Below are 14,961 nucleotides of genomic sequence, written 5' to 3'. Positions count from 1 at the left end.
TTTTCACTCTGTCCTCCAAACAGATTGGTTCCCCAAAATCTTTAATGTGCAGAGAGGCTGGAGAATTGAACATAGATAAATGCCTGCCTTAATTTTGTACTCCCATAGTCTTGGTTGTAGCTGTAAGGAAGCATTAGCCTGACTCCTTTACTGAATCTGCTGAACACAGAGTACAGCCCATTCTCTGGCTCTGTTTGTTTGTGTAGCTAAGTGACCGATTAGAATGGAGGTTAAAAACACAGCCACACCAAACACACATTTCTGCCTGACAAAACAGGCAGGTACAAGCTTCTCTCTGCTCCAGGTGCTACAACTATTGCATAAAAATCACTATGACCAACTGTGCAAAAAGTCCTCTGCATGAGTAATTGTTAGCATTGAGGCTAAGCATGGGGAGAAACAAAGGGCTGAAAGAAAATACTAATTTCCAAAGGTCAGAAAATATATTAGAAATCAAAAGACATTAAGTGCTGGAAAGTGCAAAAGCACCTGTTCTCAAACACATGAACATTCAGGGTTGGAGTTAAATTTTTCCATCCATTTGGTCAAATGGTGATAACAGTGTGTGAAAATTCAGCTAGAAACTCCTTTGGATGAGATGGTGGAATTCTTCCAGTGTCACTTCACAGTCCCTTGGACTTTGTACCTTAACCTATTTTCCCTGACTTGACTTAGTGACCTTTGCTTTAACATTACAAAGTTCAGAGCGCATCTTGTGGGCTAAAACAAACATCAGCAGTATCTCCACTGACAGCTACAGATAGCAGCCAGATGAGTGCCATTAAGGCAACCCCCTGAGTACTGTGTTTGACCATAGGTGGCAATTCTTGAAACCACAGCTGCCACAGCAACAAGTTTAATGGGTGAGGAGGGTGACAAAGCAAGAAACTGAGAAGTACATGAGATATAATGGCTCTTCTGGGCAGTATATAAGCTCCAAAACACCTGAGGTAAATATGTGGCCTGGTGTTTGTCTTAAAAGGCCATACACTTCTCTGTGTGTGTCTTGCTGTCTCACTTCCCCTTTTAAATGTTTTTCCTGGGTTCTCGAGCTGTTTCTGGACTCATCTGCAGCTGCAGTGTCTCTGTAATTCATGTGCCTCTTGTAGGTTTTGTCACAAGAGGCCAATGGAAAAAGAAGTAGTGGTGGAGATACACAGGTACATACTTGAACAGGAGCATGACTTCCCATGCTTGGTTTTGTCAGGAAGCCAGCCAAAAAACCCCAAAAACCCCAAAAACCAAAACCAAAAGCAAATTCTTTTAAGATTTTTTCCCTTTCTTAACTTGCATAAAACTCTTCAGACTAAAGAGGAAAGAGAGGAAGTAGACTGATATTTGGACCTTCCTCTTAAAGGTCACCATGGACTTAGTAGCATTTACTAGCCTGCTACAAGCTGTCAGAGTAAATCCACCATATGGATTATATTTATTCTTTTGATATTCAATATAAGTGCTAACAACCTTTAGAATACTGGATAGGCACTTGCTGATATTCTTAAATATCAAAATGCAACAAATTTATAATTTTGTAAAAAGAAAAGAGTAGCTAACTTGTTAAATGTTCTCTTATGGCCTGAATTTCTCTCTAGTCCTTAAAAACTTCAGTAAATAGAAATAGTCTTAGCAACAACCCTGATATAAACACAAATGTGTTTCCTGAAAAGCAGGAAGTAGCTTAACAATCATATCATATGACTGGCTAAATACAGAAGAACTTCACTGGTTTTTTTTCCAGAGCATTAAAGCAAATTTCCATGTGACTTTGTGGGACATGACTGTTGCTTGAGCTGCCATTACTGGAAAATCCTTTTACTCTGCAACATAGGCACTTTACACATTTTGTCCCGCCTTGTGAAATTCATCATCTTGTAGGAATCCATTTCTATTCAGCCTGTGCATGAGCAATGAGAGCATGAGAAAAGCTGAGGACAGAACACTGAAGGCTCTACAACCCCCCATAACCCCACCCTGTCAATGTGTGCAGCTGTTTCAAAGCAGCTGGATCTCACACAAGATAAGTGTGAGTATTTAATTTGCTGCTGCTCTCTGATACCATGTCAGTTCTGACCAACAGGAATAAAGAATCACATCACATTTAAGCCCATCACGTAGGAGCACAAAGAGTTGTCCAGTAGAAATAATCTATCGTGGGTTTTTACCAGCTAGAAATGTCAGACCAATTCGGATATGGCCTAATCAATATCCTCTCTATCATAAATGGTCATGACATTCCCTAAAATGCAAGTTTGGACATCTTCTAGTATTTAGTCTTTTGCTTTCACACTTGGGAGCACTAGATACCTTGAGAATGTATGTAAAGTCATGTAAACTGATTGTTGAAAAGGCTGCCTGGAGCATGAATCTGCAAATTTGAGCTGGTGAGTTGTAGCTATTGCAACATTTTACTAATTTTTCAGGTTGAATATATTAATTAATTATTTTTAACCGCAGAAATTAATTTAAAATTGCAAAAGGAAATAAATAAGGAACAACAATGAAGTTCTTCTCCTATTTTATGCATGGTGGGAAAAAAAGCCATACTCTAAGTATTAAATTAACCTATGGGGTCAATAGGAAATAAAAAAAGACTATGAATTATGAAGGCTAGAGGTCAATATATACTATAGGTATGTGAGAGAGAGATATCTGAGAGAGCCAAATATAACAAGTGAGAATCCATTGTACAGAATTTACAGTGTGTTTCTATATTAATCTAAATATAGAATGAATCTCATGGACTCAGATGAAGCACCCAAGGATAAATTTATGTGCCTTAAATTTCTAAGAAGTTTTTAGTGAGGTTTTAAAATACAGCCATAAGTAATCCATAACAGTTAAGTACATAGGAGGATCTTGAAACATCTAAGTACTTTTAAAATCCCAGACCAAGGCCGTGGAGACTTAAGAAGAACATGCAGGCTTCTATGGACACAGGTTATAGTGGCACCTTCACTGCCTAAATCAGCTGAACTGTTAAATAAACACAAGCATGGATGAAAAGGATTTGAAGGTACATTGACATTCAGTGATCAACAAAAGTGTCTTCTTTCAGATTGTCAGCAATAAACATGGAGAAGCTGCAAGTTGATTCAAGTCTGACTGAAAATTAAAAGTTATTTATGTAACTAAAAAATTTGTACATGCAAATCTGTTGGGTAAGTTGCTGCTCACCTCCATCAGGCACACAGCTCTACAGCCTTCTATGTACCTCAGTGGGTGACTTTGTACGTGTGGAAAACTGCCTGAAGTTTGCTCTAAATGTTGCTTGACTGACTGCTGCTCACAAACAGTAGACAAAGCTTTCAAAATTACAGGTGTTGGCAGTGCAACTTACACAGCTCTTCAGAAGGCACATGGACTAAAAGCACTACTACAATACACTCTCACTGCTTCTTTTTTCCCCTTACTGCCTACCTATGTCCATTTGTACCTTCTTACTTTTATTCTTAAAATGTAATTTGATTCAGATGATTATGTGGGTTTGACCTACTGCTGGGTTATGTGATTCAAGGTTTATTTCCACAAATGAAAAGGAGCACAAAGGAACAGGTGGAGAGATCCAAGAGCATACCCAGAGAAAAGGAGCCTCTGATCTATCAGAGCTGACTGACACTGTCCCTCAGTGAGGGTTGAGCCTGGGGTCTGGTGTGACACCCATCACCACCAGTCAGTGGGAGAGGCTCCATGGATAACTGTACAGAGAGAAGTTACTGCCTGAGAGGGTTGGGAATCTCAGGGGGATGGAGGGGAAGAACATCTTTGGGATCGTACAAGACAACTTTTGGGATGTTTAGAGGAGGGATCAAAGGTGGGGGTAAGAGGGCATAAAGATGGTTTGATATAGAAAAATAAAAGGATATGGGGCTAAAGTGATCTGATTGGATGCAAACAAATTGTGGGTGAGTATGCTTGTCTGCCTACACCTTGCACCTGACCATCTCAGTCTGTCTCAGTCAGCCTGTGTGTCTTGGATGCAGCAACTGGAGAAACGAGAGCACACACTTTGTGTCAATGTGCACGTCCATGTGTGGTCACTAGCAAACAGCAAGCCAGGGCAGGTGGAAGTCAAGTTTTGAAGCAGCCATGAGTCCAGGAAAGAAAGTAAAGAGACCAGAGGATCTCTGAGCTGGCTGCTGGAGAAACAAGGGGTTCACCTGCTGAGGAAATTGTGGTGGGGTCAGCTACTGGTAAGGCCACAACTGTGGACTAGCTACCAGAGAAACTTGTTTGCCTGTTTGTATCTCTGTGTGAGGCAACTGGGGATCTAGAGGTCAGATACTGAACAGGCTGAGTGTCCTAAAGCCAGCACTGGACAAGGGAGCCATAGTTCATAGCTATAGAGCTGATTACCAGTAACTAGAGTGGAACTGTAGGCCTCTGGGATAATATTTGCCCTTGCCAGCAACTGGAAAGAGTTGGAATTCAGGTGTTAACAACAGAATAAGATTAGTGTCTCAGACCAGCTATAGAGGGATCCATATTGCATAGATGTATACAAATGCATATATATTTTCCATTAACGGGCTTCTGTCCTGATCAGCCAGGGAGGGAAACAGGATGAGGCCATTAATGCTGTTTGTCTTCGTGTGAGTGCTGTGTTTTCTGCCTGGGCTAGTCAGGGTGGCCAGCCATGCCTATATCTGTATGTGTGTGAGCCTACTGGGAACACACATCCAGCCTTACCACTACCTGGATCTGGGAAGCTACTGGATTTTAAAAACTGGCATACCAGCAACAGGAGAGACAATGGCAAGTATGAACAGTAAATGGGAGGATTTGCAAAGCATGGGGAAAGCCAGGCCTGGAAGCCATAGTCAAGGACATATAGATTCAGGCAATGTCTAAGACAACCTCACTAATCAGGCTGCTGAATTATGACTTGTTTGTGGATCTCTTCCAAAAATGCAGATCACACACAGAAGGACACTTATTTCGAGTCCTTCGGCAGAGAAAAAGGCACACAGTATCCAGTCCTCCTCCAGCTAATGGCTCCTTGGAAGGCAAACACGCTGATCCTGATCCTCCAGCTGCTTCCCTGATGTCAGAAAGACGTTTGACTCAGCCTAGCATGATGCATGTGGGCTACTTGGAGGTCATTTGCAAGATGCTACAAGCCCTGCTGAAGAACATTCATGGAAAGGCAAGGCTGGAGCTGAGAGCACAGAGATGAGCTGACATCAGTCATGTCACAGAAATGTAAGGGCACACAGGCAGCAGGTGGCCCCCCAATATACAGATTCTGGGTTTTTTGGAGGTTATATATTTATCACTGGGGGCTACCTTGACTGTGTTCAAGCTGTAGAGAGCACTCGAGATTGTTCTCCAGAAGAGCCACTTTTCAACAAGTGGATAAAGAGGTTCTGTAACTCCACCTCAGGGCTGCAGTTACAGAACACGGCAGAGGCTGGGTCGGGCAGCACAGATGTGCATGGACAGATGAATGTCTCCCACCAGGCCTAAATTCTGGAACGGGCTATACAGACAATGGCATCCCATGGAAGAGTCATGCTGGCCTGACAGCAGGCACCCTCTACTTGGGAAGCTGTGCAGCAGTTACCCAAAGGGATCATAAAGCTTCAGCAGCTGTGGGAAGTGGCTTCCTCTCTGGAGGGGAAAGAAAATCTCCTTTTTCATTAAAAATCAAGCCATTTCAAAATGTGTATATCCCAGGGCATGCTTTGTATTGTGATGACATGAGCTCTCAGGAAAGTTGCTCCGCAGACTGCTTGACATCCCAGTTACAACTTTCAGGCAGAAGCTTGTCTTACTGGCAAAAGAAAACCCCCAAAAACCAACCAACCTACCTACAAACAAACAAGAACCAAACAAAACTCCCAAACAAACAAGAACCAAAACAAAACCCCCAAACAAGAACCAAAACAAAACTCCAGCCAATCAATCAAACAAACAAGAACCAAAAGAAAACCCCCAACCAACCAATCAATCAATCAATCAATCAAAAAAACATGAACCAAAATAAAAACACCAATGAACCAACCAACCAAACAAGAAGAACCAAAACAAAAACCCCCAACCAATCAAACAAACAAACAAACAACACACACACACACACACAAAAAAACAAAAAAAAAAAACCCACACAAAAAACCCACAAACAAACAAACAAACAAACAACAACAAAACAAAACAAAACAAAACAAAACAAAAAAAACCACCAGGAAAGAGCTGTGTGAAAAAGATGGCAAGGCACAGAGAAGGGCCACCCATTCTTTTGGATGCTGCCCCTTCACAGAATCACAGAGCGACTGGATCAGTCGGGTTGGGAAATACCTCTGAGATATCGAACCTAACCCATGACTAAACACTCCCATGTCACCCAGACCATGGCACCAGGTGCCACATCCAGCCTTCCCTTAGACACCTCCAGGGGCTCCACTGCCTCCCTGGGCAGCCTGTTCCAATCTCATCAACCTTTCTGCAAATAAATTCTACCTCAGAAGAATTCTAGAGCAGAGGCTGCGGTGTGCGGGCCGGTCGGGGCAGGGGACGCGGGACAGGGGACGGAGAAGGCGACAGTGTCCGGCCGCGCTCGGGGGTGCAGACGCCGGGCGGAGCCCCGTTGCTGAGCTGGGTTTGGGGTGAGCAGCAGAGCGCGGGCGGGAGCAGCAGGACCCCGCGGGGCCGGGGCACAGTGCGGGGCCGGGGCACAGTGCGGGGTCGGGGCACAGAGCGGGGCCGGGGCACAGAGCGGGGCCGGGCACAGTGCGGGGCCGGGCACAGAGCGGGGTCGGGGCACAGAGCGGGGCCGGGGCACAGAGCGGGGCCGGTGCTGGGGGCGGTGCCGGGCGGGGGCGGCTCCGGGCGGGCGGGGGGAGCGGATAAAGCGCATAAAGCGCCGCCCGGTGCGAGGGCGCGGCGCACAGCCGGGCAGGGCAGGGCCGGGCAGGGCAGAGGGACAGCGGGGCGCAGCCATGAGGGAGATCGTGCACATCCAGGCGGGACAGTGCGGGAACCAGATCGGCACCAAGGTGAGCCCGGAGGGAGCCGCTGCTGGCGGAGCCTCTGAGCCACCGGGGGGCTCCCCCGGTGGTTCCTGGGGGCTGTTGGAGCCCCGGGACTGCTGCACACCCGGGGCTGTGCCGTGCCGGGCTGGGCTGTGCCGTGCCGTGCCAGCCCCGCTCCCCGTGTCCGGCCGCCCGAGCCCCTCCCGAGCGGCGCCGGCATCGCTCCGCTCCCCGGGACCATAAAAGGCCTCGGGAAGTACCGAAACCAAACGGGACAAATTCTAAAAAAAAGTTTTAAAAACTTTTATCATGTTTGGGCCGGCCAGGGTGCGGCTGAGGGGCGGGGGAGGGCGGCAGGTCCGGGCGGCCCCGAGGGCGCGCAGCCGGCGGATCCCGGGGTTTGGATCCCGTTTGGATCAGGGAGGGGCGCGGGCACGCCTGGAATCCGGCAGCTGCCGCCGGGAGCCGGGCAGGGCCCCCCGTGCTCCGCAGGAAAGCTCCCAACCCGCTTCTCGCTCTTCCTCCCTCAGTTTTGGGAAGTGATAAGCGATGAGCACGGCATTGACCCAGCCGGAGGTTATGTGGGTGACTCAGCGCTGCAGCTGGAGAGGATCAATGTCTACTACAATGAATCATCCTGTGAGTGCGGGGCGGCCAGGGGCGCGGGACAGGGGGCTCCGCGGGAAGGGGCGCTGGAGCAGAAGAGGACGGGCTCATGAAGCCATATCGCACATCTGGCCGCGCTCCTCACGTGCCACAGCTGTGCCCAGCTCAACAGAAATATACTGTCTGCTTTCTTACATGGTGTTAAGATAGCTGGGTGCTATCTCCCCAGACAGAGAAGTGGCACAAGGGGCTGTCCTTAGGGTCTGAAGGTGGAGGTTTGTTTATTATTTCACATCATGGTAGGCATTTGCTCTTCAAATTCTGCATTTGCTTGCTGACTACTTCACCAAATGCACTTCTTCAATTACTCCAAATTAAACTGTTGGCTTTATGAGCCCCATCTGTAGTACTCTCTCTTTAATTTTCATGAATGAGAGGGTTGGGTCACAGGTAATGGAGAACTGTTTCATTAACAAGATGCCAAAGGCATTCAAGTCCTCAGAGTCCTCTGCTGTTGGAAGGTGTTCACAGTAAAATGGGGATCTAGGGTCCTTTGGTCTGGACATGAACCTGCAAGTGTGAATGTTTAATCTTTTGTCCAGCTGGGATTAATTCATATTATTTACCTGAATTTCCTTGAAAGAACTCAGCTTGACACAGATTGTTTATTTTGTGCTTTGTGGTAGATGTGCTGACTACTGCTGTCTGCCATGTACACCAAGTAGCTCTTTCAGTGGAGGAGAATCCTTCAAGAATAAAAGTTTGTGGAGATGTGTTAGGATAACTTCAGCATAAGCACTTCACTCACCCTGATATTGACAGAAAAGATTACCTACTTTGTTAAAAAGAACAAGTAAACAATTTCTCTCTAATCAGAAACTCCTTAGTATCTCTTGCTAATAAAGAGTTTACAAAATGTAAAATCTGTAGAGCCCAAATTATGTCAGGTTTGTTTTCCAAGCTGAATTGATATATTCCTATGGAGGGGAGTTTCTCACCACCATGACTTTCTGTATAGGAGCTGCTTATATATGTATGAACTATATATTAGACTAACAATATGAGACATAATATTTTTGTGTATTAAAAGCTATAACTGTGTTAGCTTATTTCTGAACATTAAGGGCATGCTTACTTTTTGTTGTAGCCCACAAATTTGTACCCAGAGCAGTGTTACTGGACTTGGAGCCGGGAACCATGGATAGTGTGCGGTCTGGTCTCTTTGGTCAGCTCTTTCGGCCCGATAATTTCATCTTTGGTATGTGCATGTTTCTTTTAAAAAAAACAGAGCTCTTCTGTGCCTGTTTGATTACCAAGCAAATGGTCCAAAAACATCAGTCTCCCTGTTCCAAGGTGATTCTATTGAGAAATCCTAATAGCTGTCAATGGAATTGCAATTATCTGTAAGCCAGTCAAAACATCCTGTTAACTGAAAAAGTTATTCTTCTGTTGATCATTCCTTTGGTTAGCAAACTGCTGGAAGTTTCCTCTGGTATTCAGATAAAGTGCATTTGCTTTCCACATATATAACTCCAGAGAAATCCTGAAGCCAGTTCTTTATAACAAAATGCACAGAGGTTCTGCAGAAAATGGAGGGAGGAGGGAAAACCTCAACCACAAACCAACCAGACAACTCTTCACTTAAATTCACATTAAATGCTTGAGCACAGAATTGTTTTTAGGCTGTGTAATTAAACTTTTTCAGCATATCCTTGCAGTATAGTAACAGTGGAAGAAGATCAGCAGTAATATGGAAAACACATACATAGCCAGTTACTGGGTTATTTTCTAGCATGATGAGGAACAGTCTGAGAGTACATGGAGATGTTTTGGTTTTGTAGTGTTTTTGCAGAGGGTTGTTTTTGCTTTTACTCCTTAACTTTGGACTTCTCTAGTACTTTCCATCTGAGCTTAAAAATGCACATTACCCTTTCAAAGTATCCTCATGAAGTACAGAAGCATTATCAGTCCCTTTGCACTAAAGGAGAAACACCATGTGGAAGTTAAGTGAGCCACTTGCTGAAACAAGAAGTCTGAATGAAAGCTACCATGAGAACTTCCATGTTCTCTTGGTTTCTCAGTCTGCACTAGCCACAAACACATTTCCTCCTGACAAGGCAAGCTTAGGTTGGAACTTAGTTTGGTATGTTGTGTTAACATAAGGAAGGAACATTGCCAGGGACAGACAGAGGAAAGATAAACATAGTTTGGGTGGTATAAAACAAACTTCAGTCTGGGTTGTTGGGGTTGGAGAGGGGAGTAAAAAAAGCCATGCAGAGTTCCTTTAAGTCTTTGACTTACAACTTTTATGCTATCCATGTTGTTCTCCTGTAAAGTCCATGGCAGTGATGTTAAGGGTCTGTTCCAAAGGAGCTGTAAGTTACAACATGTAGAAGTAAGCTTAGGGAGAAAAGCCATAGACATAGGCAGCTTTATGAAGTCTGTTTCTATATTCAGGTTTTTCCTTTCATTCCCTTTCACCTGAATGAACCACACAAGCCCTCTGAAAGTGAATTCACCTGACCTATGGAAATACCTGAACTGGAGCTTTACAGTTTGGCACACCACCAGTAAAACCGGAGCAAAATCAATTCAGAACGTCTTCAACAATAGTCCAGTTTGCTGCACTCCCTTCCTGCCAAGATAACAATGAACCAACAGCATGTGATCCACTCGTATCTGACAGAGGCCTCTGCCAGCGTCAGGCACTGTCCTCCCAACCTGCTGAATAATGTAGAATGGCTGAGCGCTGAAGTAATGATCTTCTGTGTCAAAAGCCAACAAAGCATTTTGTTTTCTCTTTTAAAAATCTGGCCTGGGCCCAGAAAGGATTTTGTGGCAGAAGCTGGCAGTCCCATACCCCAGGCTGTATGGGCTCATTCTGATTGGGATATTTTCCACCTCTGCTTGTATAAACCTGCATGTGCCCATGTCTCCACTGCAAGTAACCATGGGCCACCAATCAGGATTTCATGCAGATGTATTCAATTCATGGTCACACACTCCAAATACAGGAATTTTATATCAAACCAGCAAGAGATTTGAGATGGACACAACATAATCCTTATACTTCAATGCCTGTGTTGACAAGGTAGTGATTTAAAAGGTGAAGAACTGCAGGTGGAATGATCTTGCTGTATGAGAGCAGCAGGCCTCCTGGCCTTCTGACAGCACACAACTGCCCACCAGGAGCTGCTGGGAGCTCTGATGTGTCTTCTCCTGTTAACCAGTTTTCACTTGCACATTTCTGCATTTCTTGTTCTTTTCTTGTGTACACCATTGCTAGATTTGCTACAGAGATGCCACTCCAGTTTTATTTGTATGAACTGATGGGGACAAGCACAAAATAGCTGTCTGGCAGTCAAAGGCAAGCTCTGCAGCAGGGCTGTTAACACCAGGCTCCTAAGGGTTAATATACAAGCTACTGAGCTCTTTTACCAGGTTTATCTTATATTTTGAGCAGTGAAGAGAGTAGAGAAGTGAAAGAAGTTTGTAGGAAACAGTTGCCATTTTAGGGATTAAAAAATAAATTGACTGTTAGACGAATGACTTCTCTGCATGTACAGCTCAACCTGAACATGTGTGATAACCCATTACAGCATGTTGGTGAAAGAAAGAGTGATAGGAGGATCTGGAGGTGCCAAGAGTGCAGCTAAGTTGTGGGATTGCTTCATGTAGGCTTCTTTAGATCCTGGCAAATGACAGACACAGAATGCTGAGGATGGACTTCCAGGATTGGCAGAAGATTTTCCAGATCCTGAGTTTTATAGGCACAGGCTCATTTTCCATGTAGACAGTTTTGTCCTGGTGAAATTTGATCACTTCTATGTGTTTGCCTTAGATTTTCAGAGGTCAGGTAGGTAGTGATAAGTGAAGGGCATCCAGTAGAGTTTCACAGGATTGCGATCCTGATTTCCAGGTATGTGGCAGCCTTGTTAGGGCCCTGGCACCTCCAGACTGTATTGCCATGGGGTAAGAAGTCTGGAGCTTCCAGGGCATGTTTACATGCTCTGTGCTGTGGTGGTCTTACAGTGCTATAGAGCAAGTGGTTCTGGAAGCAGGAAATCTCCAGTGAAAATGCTGGAGTCCCTAGGCACATGGCTGACATGGAGTGTATTTTGCCACAGGAGTAGCTGATAGTTGTCCTAAAATCAGAATTTATTTCCATTAGGAGATAAATGCCTTCTGCATTTTGGAGTGGTCTGCCTGTTTCTGTGCATCCTGATGTGCTGCCCTGTCCACAGGGGGATCTGCTCAAGCAGGCTGCAGGTGCTTACAAACATATTTAATTCTGGAAGGATATTACTTTGTGCTTTGCCCAGCTGGACAGGAAGTGCTGAGCTCCCTAGGCTCAAAGAAAGGAAAATACAGCAACATACAAAACAATGCCTTAACTAACCAAATACACTATGAGGAAACTAAGCATTTATGCAGTGGGAAAAAAAAAGGTGCATAGGATTTCATAAGTGTCCCAGCCAGAAGTTTCCCTGGTTCATATGTTTGACACCAACATGGTGCCATTGGAATTGAAATGAAACATGGTAATAGGAAGGGAAGAGAAGGTCTTGGGGAGCAGTAGAGAATTTGCCAGTTCTATACTTAATTCTGAAACTATTGCTCTGTCTGAATACCACTCCCAGAAGTACCCTAAGTGAGTTCAGTGGCACAATGTATGTGTATAGACTACTATACACATACAGGAAGAACACTGTTCCACACTGTGAGGAACAGGACTACTAAAAAACTGATTCCCCAATTTAATCGTCCTCATTATCTAAGCAATAACAAAAAAGTGACAATAGCAAATGATCCACACTGTTTATCTTAATAAACTGAGTGACACCTAAAGCAAGAAAGGAAGCCTTGGGAAGTTTTGCAAGTCATTTTGCATATCCTGAAGAATGTTTTTAAGGAAATCAGTAAAGGCACTTAACTTTTAAGTTTTTGAAATAATGTCCCTGAGACTTCTATTGATCACTATTTTTATTCAGACTAGGTAACCATGAATTTAAAAAGCTATAGTTCTTGATATAACAAGTTAAATAAGATTCTGAAGCCCAGTTTTATTCTTTAATGACAATGTTTTCTCTTTCGCTCATAAGAACAGTGCAAGAACCTCTCATCTTCATTCAGATATATGTATCTGCGATTTAGCTTTGCATGCATCATGGTCCTTACAGACAGAAAGCATTTAAATATTAAACAGTCATGTTGTGTTTACAGAATCATCAGGATTGGCAGTGTGAAAGTTGTCAAAACAAGGAATTAAGGCAATCTTTGCATTTATGGAAGGTAAAATGACAAAAAAGAAAACAAACAAACAAACCAAAACAAAACGCCCAAAGGCATTAATGCAAACTGCAAGAGACTGTATAAAAAGTTTATGTTGATACTTCCAGAGATATTTGTAGGCAAAACTGAAGAGCACAGTTATCTACCTGACAGACTTATAGCAACTTTAGTTAACAGATGTGAGTCCATTAGGTGTGCAAATATCAAACCTTGCCAATAATTCTGTATATTTTCTTTCCCTGTTGTGTCTTATTTTAGGACAAACTGGTGCAGGAAACAACTGGGCTAAAGGACACTATACGGAAGGGGCAGAGCTGGTTGACTCTGTGCTTGACGTAGTAAGGAAAGAGAGTGAGCACTGCGATTGCTTGCAAGGATTTCAGCTCACTCACTCTCTGGGAGGAGGGACAGGGTCTGGCATGGGAACCCTACTCATCAGCAAGATCCGAGAGGAATACCCGGACAGGATAATGAATACCTTCAGTGTCATGCCTTCCCCTAAGGTTTCTGACACAGTGGTGGAGCCGTACAATGCTACGCTTTCGGTGCACCAGCTGGTTGAGAACACGGATGAAACCTACTGCATCGACAATGAAGCGCTGTATGACATTTGCTTCCGCACCCTGAAGCTCACCACTCCCACCTACGGCGATTTAAACCACTTGGTCTCCGCCACCATGAGCGGGGTGACCACATCCCTGCGGTTCCCAGGCCAGCTCAACGCCGACCTCCGGAAGCTGGCAGTAAATATGGTCCCCTTCCCGCGCCTTCACTTCTTCATGCCAGGCTTTGCTCCCTTGACGGCACGAGGCAGCCAGCAGTACCGAGCGCTCACGGTGCCAGAGCTCACCCAGCAGATGTTCGATGCCAAAAACATGATGGCAGCTTGTGACCCAAGGCACGGCCGGTATCTGACCGTGGCCACCGTCTTCCGCGGCCCCATGTCCATGAAGGAGGTGGACGAGCAGATGTTGGCCATCCAGAACAAGAACAGCAGCTACTTTGTGGAGTGGATCCCCAACAATGTCAAGGTGGCGGTGTGTGACATTCCTCCCCGCGGCCTCAAGATGGCCTCCACCTTCATTGGCAACAGCACGGCCATCCAAGAGCTCTTCAAAAGGATCTCGGAGCAGTTCTCCGCCATGTTCAGGAGAAAGGCCTTCCTCCACTGGTTCACAGGAGAGGGAATGGATGAAATGGAATTTACTGAAGCAGAAAGCAACATGAATGACCTGGTTTCAGAGTATCAGCAATACCAAGAAGCAACAGCAAATGATGGAGAGGAAGCGTTTGAAGATGATGAAGAAGAGATCAATGAATAAAAAAATTAGGTGTGAGATTTTTCCGGGCCAAATTCTCAAATCTGGATTTCTGATAATTAGGCTTGTAAATCCATATTTACATTTAAAAAATAATAAAAAAGGGAGCATGAATTTCAGATGTTAGTAGTGCTCTTCAGAGTCCATTTGGATCACTGAGAACATTCAGGATTTCTGGAAATTGGTCCATTTCTATTCATGGGACAAATGTAAGGTATTCAGTTAAAACTTTGGCCTAAGAGTCTGAACGTGGACATTGCTAGTTTGGAATCTTTTTTCTTTAGGGTTGTCATCCCTAAACTTGTAGAAGAGATGTAAAATAGGCTTGAAAGTCTACAAATGCACTATTTTCATCCAATTATGAGTAAGAAAATCTTGTGAGCTTGAAGTATTCTGTACCAAATGTACAATACCGAACTGCCAGAATCAAAATTTATTCCTAATAAAAGAAAAAAAGTTTTTAGGTATTATGTACAGTAACTGTTACCAGTGATATTTGATTCCAGTCCTCTAAAAATAAAAATTAATAGTACCCTCTCAAGCAGAAGTGTTCTGGGCAGTCAATGCTACATAAATACACAGTGAGCTGCAGGCTAGAGGCTGGATTTGTGTGATGTGACTTCATCACTTGCTGCTGCTGAATAATCACAGATGATATGTGTGAAATCCCTCCATTTGTGATATGTTTGTCATGAAACTCGGGGGTTTAAAATGGCACCCCGACATCCTACTGGTCTTCTGATGCTATTCCTAACCCAGCCCATGTCACTGAAATC

At 44.4% G+C, this 14,961-nt stretch overlaps 1 protein-coding gene across 1 annotated transcript in view; it reads left to right on the top strand.

The window, feature by feature from the left end:
* Positions 1 to 14,720, top strand: part of TUBB6 (tubulin beta 6 class V) — a 35,735-nt gene extending 21,015 nt beyond the window's left edge. Inside the window, exons 2-5 of the mRNA XM_083877219.1 lie at positions 6,920 to 6,992; positions 7,499 to 7,607; positions 8,722 to 8,832; positions 13,125 to 14,720. Of these exons, the coding sequence (XP_083733345.1) occupies positions 6,936 to 6,992; positions 7,499 to 7,607; positions 8,722 to 8,832; positions 13,125 to 14,188 (1,341 nt within the window). The 5' untranslated portion in view covers positions 6,920 to 6,935 and the 3' untranslated portion in view covers positions 14,189 to 14,720. The remainder of the gene's footprint in view (positions 1 to 6,919; positions 6,993 to 7,498; positions 7,608 to 8,721; positions 8,833 to 13,124) is intronic.
* Positions 14,721 to 14,961: the final 241 nt, after the last annotated feature.

The sequence above is a fragment of the Zosterops lateralis genome (assembly GCF_965231275.1).
Source record: "Zosterops lateralis genome assembly, chromosome: 1".
NCBI classification, from domain to species: domain Eukaryota; kingdom Metazoa; phylum Chordata; class Aves; order Passeriformes; family Zosteropidae; genus Zosterops; species Zosterops lateralis.
Note: the sequence above shows the minus strand (reverse complement) of the source record. Positions and strands in the feature narration are given on the sequence as shown.